At 64.4% G+C, this 24,900-nt stretch overlaps 1 protein-coding gene across 6 annotated transcripts in view; it reads left to right on the top strand.

The window, feature by feature from the left end:
- Window positions 1–24,900, top strand: part of CFAP46 (cilia and flagella associated protein 46) — a 75,890-nt gene that overhangs the window by 25,119 nt on the left and 25,871 nt on the right. For 4 of the 6 annotated variants that reach the window (XM_070058262.2, XM_070058266.2, XM_070058267.2 and 1 more), the window contains 16 exons: window positions 693–905; window positions 1,612–1,777; window positions 3,620–3,769; window positions 4,432–4,542; window positions 4,877–5,043; window positions 9,886–10,017; window positions 10,328–10,490; window positions 12,620–12,704; window positions 14,268–14,406; window positions 15,404–15,587; window positions 18,272–18,458; window positions 18,670–18,875; window positions 20,326–20,463; window positions 20,882–21,031; window positions 23,728–23,876; window positions 24,350–24,448. In XM_070058262.2, coding sequence (XP_069914363.1) covers window positions 693–905; window positions 1,612–1,777; window positions 3,620–3,769; window positions 4,432–4,542; window positions 4,877–5,043; window positions 9,886–10,017; window positions 10,328–10,490; window positions 12,620–12,704; window positions 14,268–14,406; window positions 15,404–15,587; window positions 18,272–18,458; window positions 18,670–18,875; window positions 20,326–20,463; window positions 20,882–21,031; window positions 23,728–23,876; window positions 24,350–24,448 — 2,439 coding nt within the window. The remainder of the gene's footprint in view (window positions 1–692; window positions 906–1,611; window positions 1,778–3,619; window positions 3,770–4,431; window positions 4,543–4,876; window positions 5,044–9,885; window positions 10,018–10,327; window positions 10,491–12,619; window positions 12,705–14,267; window positions 14,407–15,403; window positions 15,588–18,271; window positions 18,459–18,669; window positions 18,876–20,325; window positions 20,464–20,881; window positions 21,032–23,727; window positions 23,877–24,349; window positions 24,449–24,900) is intronic. The other 2 variants (XM_070058263.2, XM_070058270.2) reach the window with 1 other exon arrangement.

Raw genomic sequence — 24,900 nt, forward strand, 5'->3', positions numbered from 1 at the left:
GGCCGGCCCGGGAGCGCCTGGCGTGCCGTGCGACGTGCCGTGGAAGCGAGGGGCACAGCGGCAGGCACGGCTCCGTTTGCGCACAGGCTGGAGCACCGCGCTCCCACCCCTCCCCCAGCCCCAGGCCCAGCACAGGTCCTGCCCGGGTCCCTCCCTGTGAGCCCACAGCTGTCCAGGCGGCAGCCTCAGGGGCTGTCTCTCCTGGCTGTGGCCAGGCTGGAGCAAACTAGGGTCCCTGAGCTCAGTGGCTAAAACGTGAGCAGACAGTGCCTGGCTCACAGAGTGGACGGCCGGGCCCTGTCCACGCCCACGTGGGGCTGAGTGACAAACAGCTGCCTGCATACAGTAAGGGGACCAAGTGTCACGCCCTGTGGCCAGGCAGGAGGGCAGCCCAGGGCAGAATGGAGGGGAGGCAGGGAAGCGAGGGATGGCTGGACCGTGGACAGAGTGGCCCAGCCCGGCGTCCGGCCGGCCTGATGGCAAGGGAAGGCCAGCAGGGGGCAGCTGCGGGTGTCCAGGTGGGAATGAGGCCACGTGGGGCTGGTGCAGTGGAGGAGTGGGTGAGCTGGGCCGGGCCCACAACGCCCCAGGCCGCCCTGGGTGGGCCATGGGCTCTGTGTGGCCCCTGCCCTGCATGCTGAGTGGGTGTGGCTGAGGCTGTGACGGACCCAACCCCTCTGCGCCCTCGGCAGAGCCTGGGTGGAAAACCTGTCTCAGTATGCCATGAGCAACTGGCTGCGCTCCGCGGAGATTGGACGGGAGATCGGGGAAGCCTGGATCGTGCAGAACGCCATGGTCTACGTCCTGAACCACAACCGCCACCTCATCGTGGCCGGGCGGCAGAAGGAGCTGGTGGACGCCCTGTCCCACCTCCTGAGCATCGTCAAGGACACCGGCCACCACGGGTGGGTGCTCTGAGAGGCCTGGGCTCAGCCAGGCGCTGGTGCGAAACCATCCCCAGCTAAAATGAGAAATTTGGGCAAGGGGGGGAGCAAACGGTAGTGAGTAAGGAGCAGCCGCAGACGTGACAGTACACGGAGAGCGGACTGTGAGTGCGGTCAGCAGCGGCCACCTGTGTCCAGCCTGGGCCGACCGCATGCTGCTGTGGCACCCAAGACCTCTGTCGCTGTTCTCAGTGTCTGGGCGCCGTGAGGTTTCTGGCGAGACCCTGTGACTGGCAACTGTTCTTCACGGCCTCCCGCCAGGGGGGACACCGTATCCCTGGCAGTGGACACTGCCCCGTCCCACTGCCCAGGCCTGAGAGCAGCTCCCTGGATGGGCACATGGTGGCGGCTGCGTCTCTGCCGAATGCGTGGGTGAGGTCAGCCCCCTGCCTGTCCGGCACTCTCCCTGCAGGGACAGGCAGACCTTGGTGGCGCCCTGCAGTGCCCGGCGCTCCCCCTGCAGGGATGGGCAGGCCTTGGCGGCGCCCTGCAGTGCCTGGCGCTCCCCCTGCAGGGACGGGCAGGCCTTGGTGGCGCCCTGCAGTGCCCGGTGCTCTCCCTGCAGGGACGGGCAGGCCTTGGCGGTGCTCTGCAGTGCCCGGCGCTCCCCCTGCAGGGACGGGCAGGCCTTGGTGGCGCTCTGCAGTGCCCGGCGCTCTCCCTGCAGGGATGTGCAGACCTTGGCGGTGCTCTGCAGCGCCCTGGCACGGGGCCTCATCATCAGCTGGATTCCAACCCAGACGCCCGAGAAGTCCAAGAAGTCGGTGCGGCCCATCGTGCCTCACACGCCGCTGGACTCGGGGGCCACGACAGAGATCAGGACAGCCGTGGAGGTACAGCCCGCCCCAGGCCCCGAGGAGGCTGGGGAGGCCTAGGAGAGCCGGCCGTGGCGGGGTGAGAGGCGTGAGTCTGAGCCCGGCTGCTGGGGCCCCGACTCCGCCCAGGTCCTGGCTCTGCTGCTTACTCCAGAGCACAGGACAGTGTGAGCCTAAACTGCCGGTGCTGCAGGCCGACGCAGGCCGGGGCCCGCAGGCCGGTGCTGCAGGAAGACGCAGGCCGGGGCCCGCAGGCCGGTGCTGCAGGAAGACGCAGGCCGGGGCCCGCAGGCCGGTGCTGCAGGCTGACGCAGGCCGGGGCCCGCAGGCCGGTGCTGCAGGAAGACGCAGGCCGGGGCCCGCAGGCCGGTGCTGCAGGAAGACGCAGGCCGGGGCCCGCAGGCCGGTGCTGCAGGCTGACGCAGGCCGGGGCCCGCAGGCCGGTGCTGCAGGAAGACGCAGGCCGGGGCCCGCAGGCCGGTGCTGCAGGAAGACGCAGGCCGGGGCCCGCAGGCCGGTGCTGCAGGCTGACGCAGGCCGGGGCCCGCAGGCCGGTGCTGCAGGAAGACGCAGGCCGGGGCCCGCAGGCCGGTGCTGCAGGAAGACGCAGGCCGGGGCCCGCAGGCCGGTGCTGCAGGAAGATGCAGGCCGGGGCCCGCAGGCCGGTGCTGCAGGAAGACGCAGGCCGGGGCCCGCAGCGCCCCGCAGGGCCCGTGTGTGATCCGACCCCGCAGACTGAGGAGCACTCGGGTCCACGAGGCTGTGGGCAAGGGGGGGTTGTGGGCCTTGCCGCACCCCTCACCCCTTGTGGCCCGGAAGACTCCCTCAACCTGAAAGGAATGAGTTTCTTGACGCATTTCGGGGACTCCCAGCATCCTCGGCGGGGCAGGGGAGCCAGAGCCCGCAGAAGCGGCCCGAGGGCAGCCCCCCTCCCCCCGGGACCTGCTCAGGAGCACCGCACCGCACAGGCCCCGAGCGGCGGCCCCGAGCCAGAGCCTGCCGGGGAAGACGCTGGTGCCGCAGGGCCCACAGGACGGCTGCCCCAGAGAGGGCCCTGCGCGGGGCGGTGCCGGCAGAGGCCACCTCACGGTCCAGGTCCTCGTTCTCAGAAGGCAGGCAGGGCCAGGGCAAGGGCCAGTGGGGTGACGACCTGGGTGAGGAGGGGCAGGGGCCAGGGCATGGGCCGGCCCGGGTGCCCGGGGGAGCTTCCCACGCGAGCCTGGTGCTGGGTCCAGGCACCAGGAGCCACCACAGCAACAGCAGAGGCTCCGCCCAGCCAGCACCGAGAGGGGCCGCCCCCCCCAACTCGTGTTGTGGAATCCGAGGAGACTGGAGGTCTGTCCAGAGTAGGGGGAGGGGACGTTGGCCTGAGCACCTTGCATGGAGCAGGTGGGACAGCTGGGCAGTCCTGCCTTTGACAGCGACCTCCCTGGCCAGCATGACTGCCCCGGGCCAGGCTCTGGACACTGCATTTTATCCCCACTTACAGGGGAAACTGAGGCACAGAATGGCGAGACCTGTCCCAGGGTGCTGGGAGACGGGGGCTTTGGGTGCAGCAGCTGCACGGCCCTCAGTCCATGCCCCCAGAATCACGAGTGTGGCTGGTTGAGGCTGCAGCTCTGCCTCTCACAGTGGTCACGCCCAGGTGTGGGGTGGTGCACGGTGGACTGGCGGGAGCTGACGTGGCCATGATGATGCAGGGGTGCAGTCGGCGCCCTGGGGGCTGTGCCCACTCCAGGCCCCCTGGGGGCACGCACGCTCGTCCTGCAGCTCTTGGGCAGCCGTGTCACCTGCTGTCCGTCTGCACCAAGGGCGAGGATGGCGTGTCCGCTACTGAGAATTTGCCTTGGTCGGCTCCAGGTCTGCGAGTTTGCCCTGAACCTGAGTGACGGGAACGTCCCAGAGGAGGTGGTGTCCATGAGCACACGGCAGCAGCTCGTGGCCACCTGGGTGAAGGCCAAGCAGCTGCTGCAGCAGCAGATCGGGCCGCGGCTGGGCCCCGACGGGCAGGTGCGCCCTGCGGCACGTCTGGGACAGCGGGCGGTGGGGCCTGCCGGCACCAATGACCACGGGGCCCCCTGTGCTCAGTGGGTGCTAGACAGGGGCTGTGGTGACAGAGCCGTGTCTGCCGGCAAGACCCAGGAGCTCCTTTCCCACTGACGTCCCCGCCCCGGCTGCCCTCAGGATCCAGGACAGGAGGCCCCCTGGGGGTGGGGCCCCCTTGGTGCCCTGCACTGAGGCCTCATCTGCAGGTTGCCCAGGCCAGGGCCATGGAGCTCGAAAACCTAGGACTGGGAGATGGCCTGGGTGGGGAGCTGGGGTCAGAGGACCCAGGGCCACCCCACCCTCGGCTGCTGTAACGCTCCAGGCCAGAACACCCCAACGAGTGGGCAGGAAGTCCCAGGAAGCTGAGCCCAGCCCAGCCTGGAAGGGGGTGGGGACAGCTCTTAGGCTAGGCCAGGGAAGGAAGAGCTCTGGGTGGGGCTGGGGCAGTGGCTGTGCCAGCCCAGCTGCCCTCCACGTCCACCCAGGTGGCCCCAGAGGTCACGGCCTTTGACGGCGTGAGAAGCTAACCTGGAGGTGGTCAGCTACAGACACAGCCTGGGCAGCAGCCCTGCCAGGGGTGGCCCACACACAGGTGGGCTGATGGCCGCTTACTGTGTCCTTCCCAGCAGAGCAGCCCCGAGGACGTCAGCGCCGTGACCAGGGTGCTTGTGGCCCTGGAGATGTACTCGTGCAACGGGCTCGGCCTCATGGACTTCAGCGTGCCCTCCCTGGCCCAGGTGGGCGTCCCCGCTGCCCGGGTGGGCAGCAGCTGTGTGCAGGGAGGCTGAGGTGCACGGGGCCTGCCAGAGAGGCTGGGTTCCCACGGTGCCCACATCCTGGCCACGCCGGTTGTCGCTGCCTCCGTTTCCTATCTGGAGCTGTGAGTTCTCATGGGGCCACCCCATGTCCTGCCCCAGCTCAGGCAGGGGCGCCCACGGGCCTCACCCCCGCCTTTGCTGGTGTCCGTGGTGTGTGTGGCCTGCTCGAGCTTCACAAAACTGACGTAGGGCAAGCGGTGGGGGAGGGGTCGTCTTGCTTGCCTGACGCCCCCTCTCCTCCCGGCCCCGGAAGGTGGTGAAGATGGCATACGAGTGCAGCTGGTCGGACCCGCTGGTGGAGCTGCAGGCGCTGACCCGCCTGGCCCACTTCACCTTCGTGGCCCACGACCACGAGACCACCATGGCCTGCTCCCACAGGGCCACGGAGATGGGCATCAAGTTCCTGAGGATGCTTGGTCCGTAAGTGACCCTGTCGTGATATCCTCACGGTGTGGACACGAGCCTGAGGAGAGAGCCCGTCACGTGTGCCTCGGCGAGGGGGCTGGGCTCAGTCCGTGGGGCAGTCCACAGACTGCAGTGAGCGCAGAGGGTGGGGGCCACCTCCTGACTCACAGACCCCCCCTCGCATCCCTCCCTGGGGCGCGGATCCCACCCCTGAGGTCCTGCGCTCCCGACCTCACGCCTCCCTGAGGCCCCGCCTCCTGACACCGTCCCTGCGGGGTGAGGGTCTCGCACGTGCACCTGGGGAGACGGTGCTCAGTCCCTAGGGGCAGGAAGCGGCTCCCTGCTGACAGCCCCGCCACACTGTCAGTCAAGTAGAAGCTTAAAACAAAGCCACTTTTACCCGAGCCAGAAAATGCACGTCCCAAACGCCATTTTTAGAAAGTTGCTTGAAGATCTGGCCCACAAAATCCAAGGAATGATCCAGAAAAGAGAAAGATGTGGGGTGCTGGCAGCGATGCCTTCAGCCAGAAAGCTACAGGGGGACCCAGCGACTGTGCTGCTCACTGAGGGAGCCCATCCACGCTTGAGCAGGGGTGGGGGCCTGGGGGCCCGTCTGGAGGGTACAGGAGGACCACGGAAGACTGAGGGGGGACCTGGGGGGGGCCTGGTAGGACCAAGATGGGGCCGGGGGCAACTTGGAGGGGGCCAAAGTGGGGAATCTGGAGGAGACCTGGGGGGTATGAGAGGGCCAGGGGGGACTGGAGGAAGTGTCTAGGGGTGCCTAGGGGGACCAAGAGGGGGCCGAGGTGGGGGACCTGAAGGGTATGGGAGGGCCTGGGGTGGGACTGGGGGGCGACCTGCCAGGAAGTGGCTGAGGTGCTGTGGCCAAGAGCGCCGGGGAAGGAGACAGAAGCCATGTGGCTGCGGTGGGTCGTGTTCACACGCTCGGCAGGGCCTGACGCCCTGTCGGGGTTGGCACCTGGACAGAGGAGACGCTTTGACAGAGCAGTTGGTGGTCGTGATGGTGGGAAGTGGAGCAGGGGTCAGTGGGGCAGGGGCGGGGCTCAGGCAGGCGGCGCGAGGGTGGAGGGGAGGGTCGCTGGTGGGGCCCAGCAGGAGGCCAGTCCAGATAGCGCACAGGCGGTGGAGAGGGGACCCGGCCACGCCGTCCCTCTTCTGCGTGAGCTCCTTTGTCTCAGGCGCCCACAGGGTCCGTGCACAGGAGGCCGCTCATGGAGGAGCTGAGGCAGGGCCAGGGCTGGGAGCAGCGAGGGGCCACGCGTTCTTCCCCGGTTGAGTGAAAACTCGCCGCTCATCGTGTTCTCAGAATTCTGTCTGGAAAGCACGTCGAATCTCTTGAGAACTAACTAAAAATTAAAAAAAAAAAAAAAAAAAGCCCCCTACGTACGCAAAGCACAAAGGCGCCTGGCCGGCCATTCTCCTACAGGGACTCCAAAGTTGAGTTTTATCTTTAGACAAATCCTTGTAGCACATAATTTAAAATGCCATACAGATGCGTCATCGGGCCGGGGGCACTGGGGCCTGTGGACGTGTGATGGCCTTTTCAGGACCTGGGACAGCTCTCTGCAGACAGTGAGGTCCCCGTGGTGCCTGGAGCCCTGGCCTTCAGCCACCGCCCTGCCCTCCAGTTTGCCCATGGTTCTGTGCCATTCTGCCAACTCCATTTGAGTGACCACTGTGTCCGGGCCTGGAGCTGGGGGCCAGGAGGCTGAGTGCCACACTTTCTGGGCATCCAGCCTCAGGTCCTGGCCACAAACAGCACCGGGCAGTTGAGCCAGCTGGGTATGGAACCTTTGTGGACACACTTCCCAGAGATCCCATCCTAGTCGTTTGCCTTCTAAAGTTTTATGCAGAAACGCACGTGGAATTTGCGGGAATAAATTGCAGACAAAGAACTGGGTTAAGAGCAGTTAGCCTAAGAATGCCGTTTGGACCTTCCTACTTGACCCGCGTCTGAGCCACGCGTTATTCCAGCTCTGGCTGCAAACAAAGCAACGGGAAGCAGCCGCTCGCGCAGCCCAGTACCCTGCCTGCTGCAGCAGGGCCCGGAGCAGAGCCGTGGGAGCCCACGGGGCCCAGCCTGGGCACCCCACAGGAGGCTGTGCGTGTGCAGGGTGGCGGGCAGCAGGGCTGGGGGTCTGTGCGATAAGTTGGAACTCTGGCCAACCAGCGTGCAGGAGACTGAGCCCTCAGCATCGAGAAAGATGCCCCGAGGAATAGGGCCGCCGTGCGCTTTCCTGACCCAGCCCAGAGCAGCCTTGAGCGGGCAGATGTGGGGCACCTGTGGGAAAAAACATGGCACAGGAACCACACACACAGCACAGGACCCACACAGTCAGCCCAGGACCCACACACACAGCACAGGACCCACACAGTCAGCCCAGGACCCACACACACAGCACAGGACCCACACAGTCAGCCCAGGACCCACACACTCGGCACAGGACCCACACCCTCGGCACAGGACCCACACACGGCACAGGACCCACACACGGCACAGGACCCACACACGCGGCACAGGACCCACACTCGGCACAGGAACCACACACTTGGCACAGGAACCACACACGGCACAGGACCCACACACGCGGCACAGGACCCACACTCGGCACAGGAACCACACACTTGGCACAGGACCCACACGGCACAGGACCCACACTCGGCACAGGAACCACACACTTGGCACAGGACCCACACACGGCACAGGACCCACACTCGGCACAGGAACCACACACGCGGCACAGGACCCACACTCGGCACAGGACCCACACTCGGCACAGGACCCACACACACGGCACAGGACCCACACACGGCACAGGACCCACACACGCGGCACAGGACCCACACACGGCACAGGACCCACACACGGCACAGGACCCACACTCGGCACAGGAACCACACACTTGGCACAGGACCCACACACGGCACAGGACCCACACTCGGCACAGGACCCACACACGCGGCACAGGACCCACACGCGGCACAGGACCCACACACGGCACAGGAACCACAGTCAGCACAGGACCCACACGCGGCACAGGACCCACACACGGCACAGGATGCACGCACTCAGCAACACAGCCCACGATGTCCAGCCTGCGGTGAGAAACGAGACACGTGGGGAGAAGCAGCCTGCACACACCCAGATACGGCTGTGCTGGAGTTAGCAGACAAGAAATTTACAGAAGCTGTTACAAACGGACACAAGTACAGGCAGAGAATTTCAACAAAGAATTGGAAAATGCAATGAAAAATGGAGTAACTGAGACGGAAATTCTGCAGTCGGATCCGACACTCCGGAGGTGGCCCGGGAGTGCGAGTACAGAGCAGGTGATGGCAATGGAAGCAGAGAGAAAAGACTGGAAGCGCAGACTGCGGGACGAGACCGAGCCTGGGAGGGACGACAGGGCTAAGGGCGTCTGGAGCCGCGGCAGCTGCAGACTTTTCCAGCAGAGCTAAAACGGCCAATGCAGAGCACAGCGGTTTCCGGCGACGCCCAAGCAAACACAGAGCGGCCACACGGGTTTCCTGCGCTCAGGACGCTGGCCTGGGGAAGACACGCCGCACATGGGACCAGGACCGGCACTGCCGCCGCCGCCTTTTCACAGAGGGCAGTGCCGTGCACACGCTGAGAAAGGGAAAAGCTGCCAAGCTGGGGTTCTGCGTCCCCGTCGCCCGGAGCAATGGCGGCGCGGGGGAGGCGCTTTAGGGCCGTGAAAGCGGAGGAGAACCCGCTCCCAAGCTGCAGCAGCGAAGGCGTGGAAGCTGCAGGGACGAGGCTGGGGGCAGGGTTCCCCTCCAGTGCTAAGCTCTCGAGAAGGCGTTCCCGGGTGGCCGGGGGCGCGGCTGCACACAACGCCAGCAGCGCAGCGTGGGGAGAGGCGCACGGGAGTAGGGCGCTCCTCTAACCCGGGTCTTTGTTGGTTTAGTGTAAAGAACTCTGAAGTCCCTGCACGAGGGGCCTTGCAAAGGCTTCTGGGACAGTGTCGCTCGGCCGGCGGACACTCACGGTCCCCCCCCCCCTTCCTGCTTCCGCTTTCCACAAGTGTCAGGTGCTGGGGTTTTACGCAGTGTGCGTTGATTCGAGGTTGAGCTGTGGTCGGTTCAGGGTATGCATTTCAAGCCCCAGAGCAAGCACTGGGAGATGAGAGTCACAGTCGAGCAGGGGCGTAGGCAGAGGTCCTGCGGGGTGCAGGACCCCGTGAGCCAGCAGCAGCGTGCAGGGCGGCGGGGACGGTGCACGAGCCGTCGCCAGCAGGGTTGCCAGCAAGGAGGTGCCGGAGCCGCGCAGAGGAGTGCAGACGTGGCTGTGTGGGCAGGCTAGGGCTCCGCCCAGGCCCGTTTCCCCTTTAGAGGGCGGCCTGCGCGGCTCGGGGTAGAGGCAGGCACCGCCGTCTGCCCCGGCACCCGGGCCCGTGTGGGACCCAGGTGGGACCCAGGACCCAGGGCTGTCCTGACCTCAGCCTGTGCCCCTTCTGCTCCAGCCGCAGCCACACGGAGGCAGCGCCCTGAGCCCACGCTGGGACCTTCCCAGACAAGATGGCCGCCGAGAGCAGGGGTCCCCCAAAGAGGGGCTTGCTCTGCCGTGGCTGGAAGCGAGGCACCCTGGACCCAGGGTCTGTCTCATGGGTCTGGGGTTGGCGGGGTCCAGCCACTTAGTTCTGGCGTAGGGTCTTCGCAAGGGCAGCGCCCCACAGCGTGGCCTCAGTCCGCTACCGTGTCCTGGGGAGCCCTGGCAGTGGTCCTCGGGCTGCCCTTCACCAGGTGAGCGTCGCGGCCTGGGAGTCTGGGCGAGGCACTGAGATGCCACCCTCCTGGGTCGCTCTTGCCTGCCAGGGTCGAGGCCCGGCTGACGGCGGAGATGCTGAGCACGGCGGCGGGCGTCCAGGGCAGGAGCATCATGGAGAACCTGAAGGGCAGGAAGCAGCTGCGCCTGGTGGCGGCCAAGGCCTTCATGGAGAGCGCCAGGTGTGCAGGGGCCCTGGGGAGCCTGGCTGGCTCCTGGGGGACCCCCGGGCAGCCGACTGGGGACAGAGGCGCATGGGCAGAACTGGGAGAAGCTCAGTAAGGCCAGAGGCCCGGAGAGGGGCAGGCAGGGCAGGTGGCTGGCCGGCCCGTGGCAGCGAAGCACCCACTGCCTACGGCGGCAGGGCCGGGGCCAGCACCAGCCCCCTAGAGGGGCGAGCGCGCTGCAGAGGGCCCAGCCTTCCTGCTGAGTGGAAGCCTCCGGGGCCGAGCAGGTGCCGTCCGCATCCCTCTGCTCGGGGTCTCTGTTCAGGTTCGGGAGCATCGCGGGCAACAGCGCCCTGGTGATGCTGGCCGCGCGGCAGTACTGGAACGCCTGGCTGCCGTTCCTGTCCTCGGTGGTCAGCAGGAAGAAGGCCAAGGGCACCGTCCAGAGGGTCATCAGCCTCATCAACAAGACAGAGGCCAAGACGCAGGTGCCGGGGGCTGGGGGCTGGGCTTCCTGGGTCTCTGCTGCATCTGATGGGTCTTGTGCGAGATTCCCGAGGGGACAGAGACCCCCACAGGGCTGTTCGGGAGGGGGGGGTCTCAGGGCTGGTGTGGGCCTCCCCCAGGAGCACCCACTTAATTCCCACAGGCCCCTGTCAGAACCTCCACTTTGCGTCATCAGAGCAGCCCCTGGCGTCTGGGTGACTCTGCTGCCGAGTGTGGAGCCTGTCCCGTAGCCCCCTTGGGGTTTTCTGCGGACAGGAAGGAGACCGCCCGCCTCGCGCTCCCCTCCCTTCCTGGTTCTGTGGGGTCTCATCAGCGTGGCGTGGGGGCGGCGCCCCTGTCTCTATGGTGGTCTTGGAGGGACCGTGTCAGCCGTGGCCTCTTCTTAAGGACCCCTGTGGTGCTCGGGGATTTCCCGCCCATTCCTGGTCCTCTGGGTTCTGTCGTGAGACGACCACGGGTCGGGCCCTCCCTGCGCTCCGGGGGTCCCGATGCGCCATCTTGTTCAGACGGCTGGGTTTGCGCCCAATGTCTGGGGTGGGCCGGGGTTGTGCTTTCGTGGTGGCGTCTTCATGCAGGTTTCTGTGTGTTGAGGTTTTGGGAGAGTTCAGGGGTTGCTGAGTGTTTGCTGGGATTCACGCCAGCCCTTCTCGGCCTCCCGCCGCCTGCCGGGTGCGGCTGGGCTCAGGCGCTCGGCGGTCCCCCCCCCACTCATGCTGTGAGGCAGCTCTGTTTCTTGGTCAGTTGTGTCAATTTTGTCCTTGTTTCCAAAGCACCAACTTTTGAACAACAGTCTTGTTTCTCTGCTCTAAGGCTTGTCGTTCCCCACCGTCTGCTGGTTCTGCTGTAGCTCGTTTTTCTCTCATTTCTGGAGTTGGAGAGCTGCTCCCACCGCGACCCAGTTTAAGATTTCGTTTATTTACTTGGGAGACAGAGTTACAGACAGGGAGGGAGGGAGAGGGAGGGAGGGACGGAGAGAGAGAGAGAGACAGAGAGAGAGAGGTCTTCCATCTGCTGGTTCACTCCCCAGATGGCCGCAATGGCTGGAGCTGCACCGATCCAAAGCCAGGAGCCAGGAGCTTCCTCCAGGTCTCCCACGTGGGTGCAGGGGCCCAAGCACTTGGGCCACCTTCCACTGCTTTCCCAGGCCATAGCAGGGAGCTGGATCGGAAGTGGAGCAGCCAAGACGCGAACCCACACCCTTATGGGGTGCCAGCACTGCAGGCGGCGGCTTTACCTGCTACGCTACGGCACCAGCTTTGACCCATGCATTTCCAGGGTGCTTTTGTTCCCACTGATTTTGAGCCAAGAAAACTGGCTTGGATGTTTCGTGTCACTGAAGAGACCATGGGTTACAGGGGGCAATCACCTGCCTGCACGTGTGCTGTGTGTGTGGTGAGGTGTGTTACGTGTGTGTGTGTGTCGTGTGTGCATATGGTATGTGTATAATGTGTTTGTGGGTGTCTGGCATGTGTTTATGGTAATGCATGTGGTTGTGTGTGTGTGGTATTGTGTGGGGTGTGTGTGTGTGATCTGTATGTGTATGGTCATATGTTGGTGGGGGTGTGATGTGTGTCGTGCATGTATGGCGCATCACATGAATGCATGGTCACGTGTGTTGTGTGGTCACGTGTGTTGTGTGTGACTGCATCACACATGTGTTATGTGTCACATGTGTGTCATGTCGCATATGTTGCACAATGTGTGTTGTGTGTGGTGTGTATGTGGTCATGTGTGTGGTGTGTGTGGTCACGTGTGTTATGTGTCACATGTGTGGCATGTCACATGTGTTGCACAATATGTGCTGTTGTGTGTGTTTGTGTAGTGTGTATGTGGTCACGTGTGTGGTCTCGTGTGTTTTGTGTGGTGTGTCACATGTGTTGCACAATATGTGCTGTTGCATGTGTTTGTGTGGTGTGTATGTGGTCACGTGTGTGGTCTGTGTGGTCTCGTGTGTTTTGTGTGGTGTGTCACGCATGTGTTGTATGTCATGTGTGTGCCTTCCTGTCTCAGAGCTCTCGCTGCAGTCCCCTGCCCCCTGACAGGCACAGGCAAGCACGCGGCATGGAGCGGGTCGCGGCTCCTGCACTGAGCTGCTGACTGTTTTACTTAGGAGAAGGGCAAGACGCTGCTTTTGCACCAGTGGCCCACGGCAGACTTCCAGGTCGGCGGGACCCCCGAGGGCAGCTTCCTCCCAGGTGTGTGCCGGGGCCTGGGACCCAGGGGCTGCAGAGCACAGGGATGGGGTGGGGGCTTGGGTGCCATCTGGACTCTGGTGCCTCGAAGTTCCTGTGCCTCCCGCTAAGCCACTGTAGCTGTGACGATCCTCGCAGGCCCCATGGGACGAAGCGGTGACTTCCTCGTGTGCACATGGGAGCTGCGGCCTCGCCCAGGCCAGCACGGTGGCTGCAGCTTGGTCTGACCAACAGATAAATCTGAGTTCTGTACTTCCATGAAGTGTGGAGACAGAGCCTTTCAGACACACAGACACACGCATCACACACAGACACACGCATCACACACAGACACCCAGACACACGCATCACACACAGACATGTCACATACATGCATCACACACAGACACAGATACATCACATGCATCACACACAGACACAGACACGCATCACACACAGACACACGCATCACACACAGACACCCAGACACACACATCACACACAGACATGTCACATACATGCTTCACACACAGACACAGATACATCACATGCATCACGCACAGACACAGACACACATCACACACAGACACACATCACACACATAGACACACGCATCACACACATGCATCACACACAGAGACACATCACACACTTGTATCACACACAGACACGCACACCACACACACGCAGATACATCACACACGCATCACACACACACATGCACATACCCCCCACACGCAGACACACATCATACATGCAGACACGCACACCACACACCAACACCAGGACGCTCTGGCCCTCCAACAACAGGAGGTGCTCTCGCACTAGTTTACGTTGCCAGGGAAACCATAATCCTCTAGGACATCACCGTCCCTGCTCATGTGGGAGCCCAGCGTGGTCTGGGAGGTGAGCGGGGGCTGTGCTGGGGGCCCTGAGACGTGGAGCTGGGCGTGCAGTGGGGCAGCCCGCGTGAGGACCCCCGAGGGCCGAGCCTGGCCCCGGCGTGAGGACCCCCGAGGGTCGAGCCCCTGCCCTGCGTGAGGACCCTGTGAGGACACCGAGGGCCGAGCCCTGGCCCTGCTTCTGCACAGGGCCACAGGGCGCCCGGTCGCCTCCCTGCAGTGAAGCCAGCACGGGCGTGGGGACGGTCGCGTGGCTTTAAAATTCATGTTCGTTATCACGACAGAAAGCAGAATGGCGTATGGCAGATATTTTGTGGAAAGAGGCACAGAAATTTAAATCTTCCCACTGGTGCAAAACGTAGGGACATTGGAGGACAGTAGCCCGAGGAGACTCGGGTCGCCGGTGAGACCCGGCCTGGGCAGAGAGGGCGAGTGGCAGAGACCCCCGGGGCACAGGGCTGCGGCTCGCAGGGGCCGGTGGCAGAATGCAGGCGGGGGGCCGGGGGGTAGGGGGCCGGGAACCTGGGGCCAGGGCCGGGGCTGGGGCGGGGCACCAGGGGGCTGGGGGCCGGGGGTGGGGCTGGAGTGGGTGACTGGGGGACCGGGGGGCCAGGGACTTGGGGGCCAAGTGCTAGGGGCCGGACCCCCTACCCTGGGCCTGCGGGCTGTGCCCCTCTTCCTGCAGGCGCCGAGGATGACCTCTCGCTCCGCGTGGCACTCTACGGCCTGCTGTTCCACTGCCACGCGGACCAGGGCGACTGGGAGGGCGGCCTCAGGGTGCTGGACGAGGCCATACAGGTGCTGCCACGGACGGCCCACCGCCTGTGAGTGCCCCGCGCCGGGCACTGCCCCCAGCCAGCTTCTCCTACCCCGGGTCCACTGGACACTTGATCTCCTCAGAGACCCCACAGGAGAGCAAAAGTTGAGGTTGGAGTTGGGGTTGGGGTTTAGGGTTAGGGTTAGGGTTTTGGGTTTAAGGGTAGGGTTAGGGTTTAGGGGTTAGGGGTTAGGGGTTAGGGGTAGGTTTAAGGGTTAGGGTTAGGGTTTAGGGGTTAGGCAGGGGTTAGGGTATTAGGGGTTAAGGTTAGGGTTTAGGGTGAGGGTTTGGTTAGGGTTTAGGGTTAGGCTAGGGTTTATGGGTTAGGGTTAGGGGTTAGGGTTATGGTTAGGGTTAGGCTTAGAGTTTAGGGGTTAGGGTTATAGTTAGGGTTTAGGATTGGGATTAGGGTTTAGAGTTAGGGTTAGGGTTGGGGTTGGGGTTAGGGTTAGGGTTTAGGGTTAGGATTAGGGTTTAGGGTTAGGGTTAGGGTTAGGGTTTAGGGTTAGGGTTGGGGTTGGGGTTGGGGTTAGGGTTAGGGTTTAGGGTTAGGATTAGGGTTTAGGGTTAGGGTTTAGGTTTGGGGTTGGGGTTAGGGTTAGGATTAGGGTTTAGAGTTAGGGTTAGGGTTTAGGGTTGGGGTTGGGGTTGGGGTTAGGGTTAGGGTTTAGGGTTAGGATTAGGGTTTAGAGTTAGGGTTAGAGTTAGGGTTTAGGGGTAGGGTTAGGGTTAGGGTTAGGATTAGGGTTTAGAGTTAGGGTTAGAGTTAGGGTTTAGGGGTAGGGTTAGGGTTAGGGTTAGGATTAGGGTTTAGAGTTAGGGTTAGAGTTAGGGTTAGGGTTTAGGGTTGGGGTTGGGGTTAGGGTTAGGATTAGGGTTTAGAGTTAGGGTTGGGGTTGGGGTTAGGGTTAGGGTTAGGGTTGGCCCTGGACTCTGGCGGGGAGGGGGCCGCATGCTCTCTGTCCCCCGCCTCCAGCACCGATTGCTCTTTTGCTGTTCTTTAGGTTGATCTTCAAGCACATGGTCATCGTGAAAGCCAAACTCGGCCAGAACTTTACCATGGAGATGCAGAAATTCAAGGATGAGAGCGAGGACTACTTGGCGCACATGTGGCACCGCCTGGCCCAGAACTCCAAGAACGTGCACGGCGAGCTCAGCTGCTACCACAACGCCATCCAGGCACTGCAGGTGCGGCCTCACTGCCCCGGTGGCTGTCGGGAGCTTGCGTCCCCGTGACGAGTGAGCACGGGGAGAGACGCTGGGCAGTGTGGAGGCTGCTGGGCGGGAGCTGTTGCAGAGAGCAGAGGCCGTGTGTGTCCCTGGGTGAGAGGCCATGCAGGGAGGGCCGTGGGTCCTTGCTGACCAGGGCGGGGCTTGGGCAGCTGCCGGGTCGCCAGGTCTGGGCGGGGGACACAGATGTCCTCCCCACTGTGGGCCGCCTGTGGGCCGCTTCCTCACTTCCACGGTGGTATTGTTGGCAGCACAAGTCGTGCGGTTTTTGTCTCTTTGGTTACGCGTTTGTGGCTTTTATCTGTGTGTTCCTCTGAGAGCTCCTAGCTCCTAGAGCTCCTGTTAGGTTTGGGCTGTGCTACGTTTGAGTCGCGTACGTGGTGAGGCAGGCCGCGCTGGCCAGCACTGCTGGGTAACGGGATCTGTTCTCACCCAGCCCCTGCACGGACGCCCGCCCTCCCCCACTCGCACGACCGCTGTCAGAGCTGCCAGCGTCCTCTCCCATGGCCATCTGACCCCGCCATGGGCTCACAGGCTCACCCTCTCCACCTCTTGTGGGACGAGGGCCTGGCTAAGCCCTGCTGACCTGACCTCACCCCTGTCCTGAGCCCAACCCCCTTTTCCCAGCTTCCTCCCTCCCACCTCCCTCACCCCAGGGGGTGCAGTTCTGCCCGCACTTGCTGGGTCACCCCAGCCCCCCCTCCACAGCCCCAGCTCGCCTGGCCACCCAGGTCGCATCACAGCAGCCTGCACCCAGGCCCCTCCTCCGGCCACCCCAGGTCTGCCCAGAGCGGCCCCCACTCTCCTGCCTGCCCCACTCTGCCCTCCCGGGGCCTGCACCCTGCCTGTGGCAATCCCTCAGCCCCCAGACCTTGCTCAGGCCCCTCCCCCTCCTTGGTGAGGCCCCATCCCTGCTGCCACTGGGACCTGGTCACCTGATCTCTGGACACCCTCCCGGGAGCCCTCCCACAACCCCCAGGAGGTGAGCCGGGCTGCCTGGCCCAGGCCTGACCCCACAGGTGCTCGTGGGCAAGGACTGAGAGCGGCCCCTGTCGGACGCTGGACGAGCGGGCGGGGTGATGCTGAGTGCGGGCCGCAGCCCTGTCCCAGGCTGGAACGTGCGCTGGGGGCGTGGCTTTGCTGCGGTGTGAGTGCTGAGCCAGACAGGGGCTCTCGGTGAAGCGGCCACAGCAGCTTCCTCTGGTTGTGCCGAAAGAACTGGTGGAATGTGTGCTGGGCCAGGCCGTGGCCAGGCTCGGGCCTGTGTACAGGAGGCAGCAGGCCTCCGCCCTGCCCTGTAGCGGGGGACGGGGTGGAGGCGGCCCCAGAGCCCAGGTAAAGGCCAGGGAGCCCCAGTCAGCAGCGCTGTGAGCCGCAGCCCGGGGAGGTGGGGGAGCAGTGGGCGTGGACAGTGCAGGGGGAGCAGTGGGCGTGGACAGTGCAGGGGGGAGCAGTGGGCGTGGACGGTGCAGGGGGGAGCAGTGCTCGTGGACGGTGCAGGGGGGAGCAGTGGGTGTGGACGGTGCAGGGGGGAGTGGGTGTGGACGGTGCAGGGGGGAGCAGTGGGTGTGGACAGTGCTGTGGGGAGCAGTGGGCGTGGACGGTGCAGGGGGGAGCAGTGGGCGTGGACAGTGCAGGGGGATCAGTGGGCGTGAACGGTGCAGGGGGGAGCAGTGCTCGTGGACGGTGCTGGGGGAAGCAGTGGACATGGACGGTGCAGGGGGGAGTGGGTGTGGACGGTGCAGGGGGGAGCAGTGGGTGTGGACGGTGCTGGGGGAAGCAGTGGACATGGACGGTGCATGGGGGAGTGGGCGTGGACAGTGCAGGGGGGAGTGGGTGTGGACGGTGCAGGGGGAGCAGTGGGCGTGGACGGTGCAGGGGGAGCAGTGGGCGTGGACAGTGCAGGGGGGAGCAGTGGGTGTGGACGGTGCAGGGGGGAGCAGTGGGCGTGGACAGTGCAGGGGGGAGCAGTGGGTGTGGACGGTGCAGGGGGAGCAGTGGGTGTGGAAGGTGCAGGGGGGAGCAGTGGGCGTGGACAGTGCTGGGGGAGCAGTGGGCGTGGACGGTGCTGGGGGAGCAGTGGGCGTGGACGGTGCTGGGGGAGCAGTGGGCGTGGACGGTGCTGGGGGAGCAGTGGGCGTGGACGGTGCAGGGGGAGCAGTGGACATGGACGGTGCAGGGGGGAGCAGTGAGCGTGGACGGTGCAGGGGGGAGTGGGCGTGGACAGTGCAGGGGGGAGTGGGCATGAACGGTGCAGGGGGGAGTGGGCATGAACGGTGCAGGGGGAGCAGTGAGCGTGGACGGTGCAGGGGGAGCAGTGGACATGGACGGTGCAGGGGGAGCAGTGGACATGGACGGTGCAGGGGGGAGCAGTGGCTGTGGACAGTGCAGGGGGGAGCAGTGGGCGTGGACGGTGCAGGGGGGAGCAGTGGCTGTGGACAGTGCAGGGGGAGCAGTGGGCGTGGACAGTGCAGGTCGTGTTCTCCTGGGGCACTGCCTTGTCCATAGCCCAGAGTCTCAAGGGGCCTGGATGACCGAGTCTGGAGGGAAGTGTGGAGCGGGGCTGAGCGCGTGAACCACTGTGGGCTGGGAGCGGCTCCCCCAGCTCAGTGCATGCCCGCCTCCCTGTGCCGACCCTGAAGAAGCCCGAGTCGGAGTGGCAGAAGGTGGACTACATCGTGCAGTTCAGCCAGTGGCTGTACAGCAGGCAGTTCCCTCTCGAGGACGCCGTCCTCCACCTGCGCTGGGCCATCAGCATCCTGCTGGCCATGAAGCCCAGAGACGCCCCCACCGCCAAGCGGGAGCCGGAGCCTGAGCCGGAGCCGGCGGGTGAGCAAAGGCGCTGCCTCCTTCCGCGCTGCCCGGGCCCGGGGTCCCAGGTGCAGTCCCCCGTCTGGCATTGGAGGTGCCTGGCATCTCCTTGCCTGCGGCAGAACCTGTCCCCAGGGCTCAGCGCCGTGCAGGGGGCAGCCGCTCACCCACCTCCCAGCACCTGGAGCCCCCAGGCACACGGCCTGATGTGCACACGGCCCGTTCGCAGGGGCGTCCTTGCCTGTCCAGGAGGTCCCAGGAGGTCCAGCAACCGAGGACGTGGAGACGGCCTCCCTTGAGAAGCTGCGGAACGTGAGGCAGCTGGAGACGCTGGCCCGCACCCACGTCCTGCTGGCCCTGATGGTGGCCCCCGGCTCCAGCGACCACAAGGACGCCTGCCTCCTGGCCTACACCTTCCTCAGGCAAATCTGGCAGGTGAGGCCCGAGGAGCCGCTGACGGGGGCTCCACGCCGCCTCCGCCTCAGCCGCCCAGGGCTGCCCCCGCGGCTCGTGTTGATATTTACTCACTTGAAAGGTAGCAGGACAGACGTGCCCCATTCGCTGGGACTGAGGCGGAGCCAGGAGCCAGGAGCTCCGCCCAGGTCTCCCACATGCGCGGCAGGGCCCCGTCTTGGGTGCACTTTAGTGGGAAGCTGGAATCGGGAGCCGAGCCAGGACTTGAACCCAGGCCCTCGGATGTGGGGGGCAGGCGTCCCCAGTGATGTCCACCCCCACAAGGATTTCTTTAAAATCAGATTTTCCAGAGATCTTTGAAATGAAGCAGGAGAGCTTTGTCTTCTGACTCCCACCTCTTCCTGTCTGCTCAGTTCCGTCAGCATTCAGAACCCCACCCGGGGGTTAGGATGCCAGTCAGGACCCCCGACCCACCGTGGTGCCTGGGGGACCCCTGTGTGCCAGCTGCATGTCCTGGATCCACTCCCCGCTGAGGCCACAGGGGACAGCTGAGCACCTGTGTTCCGGAAGCCCACGTGGGAGACCTGGGGGGGAGACCTGGGGGGGCTCCTGGGTCCTGACTTTGGCCCCCAGGCTGCGCACGTGTTTGGGAGTGCAGCTTGCTGTCTGTGTCAAATAATCAAATGGATAATTTAAAATAAAAAACCAGACAAGGAAACCCCTTGGCCACTGCCCCCCAGTGCCCTGGCACCCGGGGTCCTGGGAGCCCTCAGAGCTCAGAGCCTTGCCACCCCCAGGTCAGCCCTCCCCTTCCCCGACCCCCAGACTGCCCTGCGTGGCCCCCACGCTGCATGGCCCGGCAGCCGCAGTACAAGTCTTCCTGATGGCAAACTGCCCGTCTCACAGGCTTCCAGAACCTTCTCTGTCTCCTACCTCGTGCCCAGCTCGCTCCTCCGTCCCCTGTAGGGCCTAGGTGGGCAGTGCCGGTCGCGTCCTGGGGGTTGTGTCCCCTGCAGGGCACCGTCCCTCAGGACCTGTTCTCCGAGGACAGGTTTGCCCTCAGCAGTGGGGGTCAGGACAGACACAGCAGCCACCCTGTCTTCCGCGTGTGCCGTGGGGTGAAGTGCAGGCCTGCAGGCCGAGCATCACGCAGACAGGGACGCTGGGGGACACACGCAGACAGGGACACTGCTCACCCACAGACACGGACACTGCTCACCCACAGGGGACAGTGGACACCCACAGACAGAGACGCTGGTCACCCACAGACACGGACACTGCTCACCCACAGACAGAGACGCTGGTCACCCACAGACAGAGACGCTGGTCACCCAGACAGGAGACACTGCTCACCTATGGGACCTCTGGCCTTGGCCACTGCTGAGCGTTGGACGCTGAGAAATGCCTTCAGCCCAGGGCGTGAGGAGTGGGTGCCATTCCACTGCGGCAAATTCGGATTCTTCTTCCCCAGGTGTCTTTGTCAACTGCAGGGAAACTCGTGTCGGAAAGCCGGGTGCTGGCCGCCACCAGTTCACATCTGCTGCTGCCCAGGAAGGACCGGGAGAGGAGCCGGGTGGAGGAGGAAGAGAGGGGCAGGAGCGGGAAGCAGGTGCCAGCGCCCTGCCCGGCGCTCTGTCGGGTCCTGCCGAGCACCACTCCACGCGCGCTCTAGCACACGGCACAGTCCTGGGTCACAGGCTGGGCCCTGGAGCAGAGACACGTCCGCCCTGGGACGCCCACCTCGTCAGAGCTGGGTGCTCACGCCAGGCCCCGGGGGTGGCACGGGCTCATGCCAGGCTGTGCTGGCCGCAGGGCTCGGCTCATGGGATCCTCAGCCTGGGGCCTCCCCACGCAGCCTCGTGCTGAACGAGGGCACCACTGGGAGATGCAGTCCGACGTGGCTGTGGTGTCGTGGCCGTCAGGGTCTGGAGGCGGTGGGGTGAGCCCTGTGTCCCGGAGGCCGAGCCCTTCAGTGCTGTGCCGCCGGAGCTGGCGCTGGAAGTAAATCGTGCATTCTTGCTGTTCAGCCCCAAACCCCTGTCCCCGGCAAACAGCTCGAAGAGTTACCCACGAGCATCGAGGAGTGGGCCTCCTACTCGTGTCCCGAGGAGCTGCTGTCCATGTTCAGACAGGACAAGAGCGACTTCACCGTCAACTCCTCAACCGTCCAGAAGCCGGTGAGTTGGCAGACGTCCCGGGCCTGCGTCGCAGCTGCACAGCCCCTCTCCCCTTGACCCGGGCCCTCTCCAGACTTCCTGCTATGAGCCCAGCCCGAGGGAGGAGGCACACGGGGTGGCTGGCGAGGTGGTAACGGGAGCAGCTGGCCACCTGCTGCGCCCAGGCACAGCGGCAGCCCCGGCTCCTGCCCGGTCTCCTGCGTCTGGCATGCCCACGCCCGGGCACAGAGGCAGCCTTAACTCCTGCCCAGTCCCCTGTGTCCAGCGTGCCCGCGCCCATGGGGACCTTCCTTGCCCTCCTGCAGGCAGGCACCCGGGCCTGGATCTGGCCATTGCTCCCACACGCTGGGCGGCACGCCCTGGGGCCTTGGTCACTTTGCTCGCTGTAGAGGTCCCATTGCCCGAAGGGACCAGTCTTTCTGTCCACGCCCCTGGGTGGACATCACAGATAAGGCGTCTTGAGTTCTGGCACGTACAGGGCTCGGAGCCTGTGTGCCTGCACTGCGGGGCATCCGGCCCCTCGCCTGCGGTGCCTGTGGCCTTGAGTGGTCAGCTCGGCCCACACACCTTTCCCCCTTGCCTTGGTGGGGAGTGCTGGCATCTCCCTGCGGCTTAACTGGACGCTTGATTGCAGGGGGCTGGCATCTCCCTGTGCCCCAAGCCCCTGGACAGCCTCTCCTGTGATGTCCCCATCCTGGAGGGGACGCGTGCCACCGCCCGTCCTGCTCTTCCAACCAGGATTCACTTCAGTGTAGTCAGAGCGCCCGTGTCCTCCTCTGTGGTCAGCACTGTGGACGCTCCCCTGGAGCCTCGCCCGCCGGCTCCGCACTGCAGGACCCCCTGCCCCGATGTGATGCAGGGGGCAAAGCCCGGCTCGCCGAGGGTCACCGGCCCCCTGTCCCTGGGGGCGCGGGGCTCTACGCATCTAGAGACGGTCACTGACCGGGAGTGCCACTCCCCTCTGTGCTGAGGGCTCGGCGGGCGGTGACTGCGGACGTGGGGGCGAGGCCTCTTCCTGCTGTCTGCCCTGCGCTGGCCGCTGGCTGCCCTGTGGTTTGGGGCGTGTGGGGTAGGGGAGGCTGGGCTTGCTCTTGCTCCCTGCCTGTGTCCTGCCAGGACGCCGGGCTCGCTGGCTCTTCCTGGATGGAGTCGGACAGATGAGCTGTGCTGTCTCCCTGCCCGGCTTCTGTGTGGGAGGACTCGGGGTTGTGGCCGTACGTCCTGACTCCTCTGATTCTGCCTTTCCTCCTGTGACAGCTCTCACTCGCGTGGATTTCCAGACGTGCTGTGGAAGGCTTAGCATCCTCGTAGTACCTGTGCACGTCTGTAGGCGCTGCAGACTCCTGTGTCTCTCTCCCTCCCTCTCTCTCCCCTCTCCCTCTCTCTCCCTGTCTCCCTTTCTCTCCCTCCCTCTCTCTCCCTGTCTCCCTTTCTCTCCCTCTCTCCTTCTCTCCCTCTCTCTCCCTCTTTTGCTCCTTCTCCCTCTCTCCCTACCTCCGTCTCTCTCTCCCTGTCTCCCTCTCCCTCTCTCTCCTTTCACCTCTCTCTCTTCCTCTCTTTCTCTCCCTCTCTCTCCCTCTCTCTCTCCTTCCCTCCCTCTCCCTCTCTCCCTCTCTCCCTCTTCCTCTCCTTCTTCCTCTCTCCCTCCCTCCATCTCTCTCTCTCTGTCTCCCTCTCTCTCTCCCTCTCTCTCCCTCTCCCTCTCTCTGTCTCCCTCCCCCCTCTCTCCCCATCTCTTCCTCTATCTCTCCTCTCCCCCATCTCTCCCTTCTCCCTCTCTCTTTCCCCCTCCCTCTCTCTTCCTCTCTCTCCCTCTGTCTCTCTCTGTCTGCCTCTCTTCCTCCATCTCTCTCCCCTCTCCCTCTCTCTCTCTCCCCCTCCCTCTCTCTTCCTCTCTCTCCCTCCGTCTCTCTCTCTCCATCTCCCTCTCTTCCTCCCCCATCTCTCCCCTCTCCCCCTCTCTCTCCCCCTCTCCCTCTCTCCCTCTCTCTCTTCCTCTCTCTCCTTCTGTCTCTTCCTCTCTCTCTCCCCCCTCTCTCCCCCTCCGCCTCTCTTCCCCCCCTCTCTCTCCCCCCTCCCTCTCTCTCTCTCTCTCTCTCTCTCTCCCTCCCTCTCTCTCCCTCTCTCTCTTCCTCTCTCTCCCTCCGTCTCTCTCTGTCTCCCTCTCCCCCCCATCTCTCTCTGCATTTCCCCCCTTTCCCACTCAGCTTTGTCAGATGTCATAAATTTTATGTTCTAAAGAACCAAGGCTTTCCAGGCCACCAAGCCTGCCTGCCGTCCCCTCGGTCACCCTGGGACTGGTCCAGGAGTGAGCCAGGGCTCCAACTCCGGCTGCCGTGCTGGGCACGGTGGGGGCAGCCAGCCGGGTGACCCTCTGAGCTGCCCTCAGCGCGCCAGGCTCGCAGCAGGAGTTTTGTCTTCCACGCGCGCCCCAGGGATTTCTCCCACGCTGCTCACTCCCTCACTCTTAGAAGCAGAGTTTGAGCAGCTCACCAGCTTCCCCGGTTTCCCACGAAGAGGGTGCTTTAGCCCCGCCCCCTGCGTGTCAGGGGTTGAAGCAGCTGTGGGAGGGGTTGTGAGAGACAGGGCCAGAGGGCATCGCCCACTCACTCTCCAGACCCCTGCTGCACGCCTGCCACGCGCCAGGCGACACAGGGTGGGCGTGGGCAACCGCAGCGTGTGCCGTGTCCGTGCAGACCTACAGCCTGTATTACCTGGACCGCCTGGCCGAGGCCCTGCGGGGGATGCGCCTGCACGAGCTCACCATCCCCGTGCTGCAGCTGGGCGTGCTCATCGCCGACGCCGTGGTGGACAGCAGGAGCCTCGCCGACCTGTACCACCTGCGGTCAGTACCCCGGCGCCCGGGCGGCTGCGGCTCTGCCGGGGGCTGCTCGCACCAACAGTCAAGCTCCTGAGCCGGGTAGCCAAGCAAATCAAAATGAGCGAGTAGAGAAGCGAAGTTTGTATCTGAGAAATTCTACCTGATACACAAGACAGTATTCAGGAGTGTGGGCGTCACAACCCCGACTCGCTCCCGGGCAGCCGCAGGGCGGGGTGGGGAGCGCGCTGGTGTGGGCAGGGCCCCGCCCACTGCCCTGGCCCTGGCCCCTGAAGGCCACCGCGAGGTCACGAGTAGTGCGGTGGAAATTCTGTGAGCGAAGTGGTGAACTCTCCCTGGGATCTGACAGCCATCTCTCACTTTTCCTAGCGATCCTGAAAGCTTCGAAGTCCTGAAGCTGTCAGTGGTCTCCATTTCGTCTGTAGTGACTGTATTTACGCAGGGCCCCTTCCGACTCTGTCCCGTCTGCCTCCCCGCAGCCTGGCTCTCGTCTGTGCCGACCTGAGGCTGAGGGACGCAGCCGCCTACCACGAGGAGGCGGTGGGCCAGGCCTACATCGGTGACTCTGAGCAGGCCAGGTGCGTGCAGGGGCCCACGGAGGGGGCTGCTGGGGCCCTGGACAGTGAGCCCCGCCCCGACCGCTGGGTCCGCCCAGAGTCCCAGACTGCTCCTTGGTCACCACAGTTGGGCAGTGGGGGGGGTCCCGTGGTCCAGTGCTGGGAGGGGTCCAGCGCGGGCCGGGGGAGGGGCCCTCTCTGTGTGGCGCTGTGGTGTGTGTGCCATGACTGTCCGCAGCGTGCCGTCCTCCTAAGTAAGTGACGCATTTCCGTGTGGAACTTTTAAAAATTCCAGCTAAAGACGGAAATAAAGGTCAGCACTGGCCTCGTGATGGTTTCTATTAAATTTTTATGAATTTATTTTCATTTGTTCGGAAGTTCAGAGAAGCGGATAGAGTGGGCTCTCCCATCCACTGGTTCGCTCCCCAGATGACGACAGGGCTGGGCCAGGCTGAGGTTGGGGGCTGGGGTTG

Source organism: Oryctolagus cuniculus, chromosome 15 (assembly GCF_051225735.1).
Source record: "Oryctolagus cuniculus isolate XC-2025 breed Fujian yellow rabbit chromosome 15, ASM5122573v1, whole genome shotgun sequence".
Taxonomy (NCBI): domain Eukaryota; kingdom Metazoa; phylum Chordata; class Mammalia; order Lagomorpha; family Leporidae; genus Oryctolagus; species Oryctolagus cuniculus.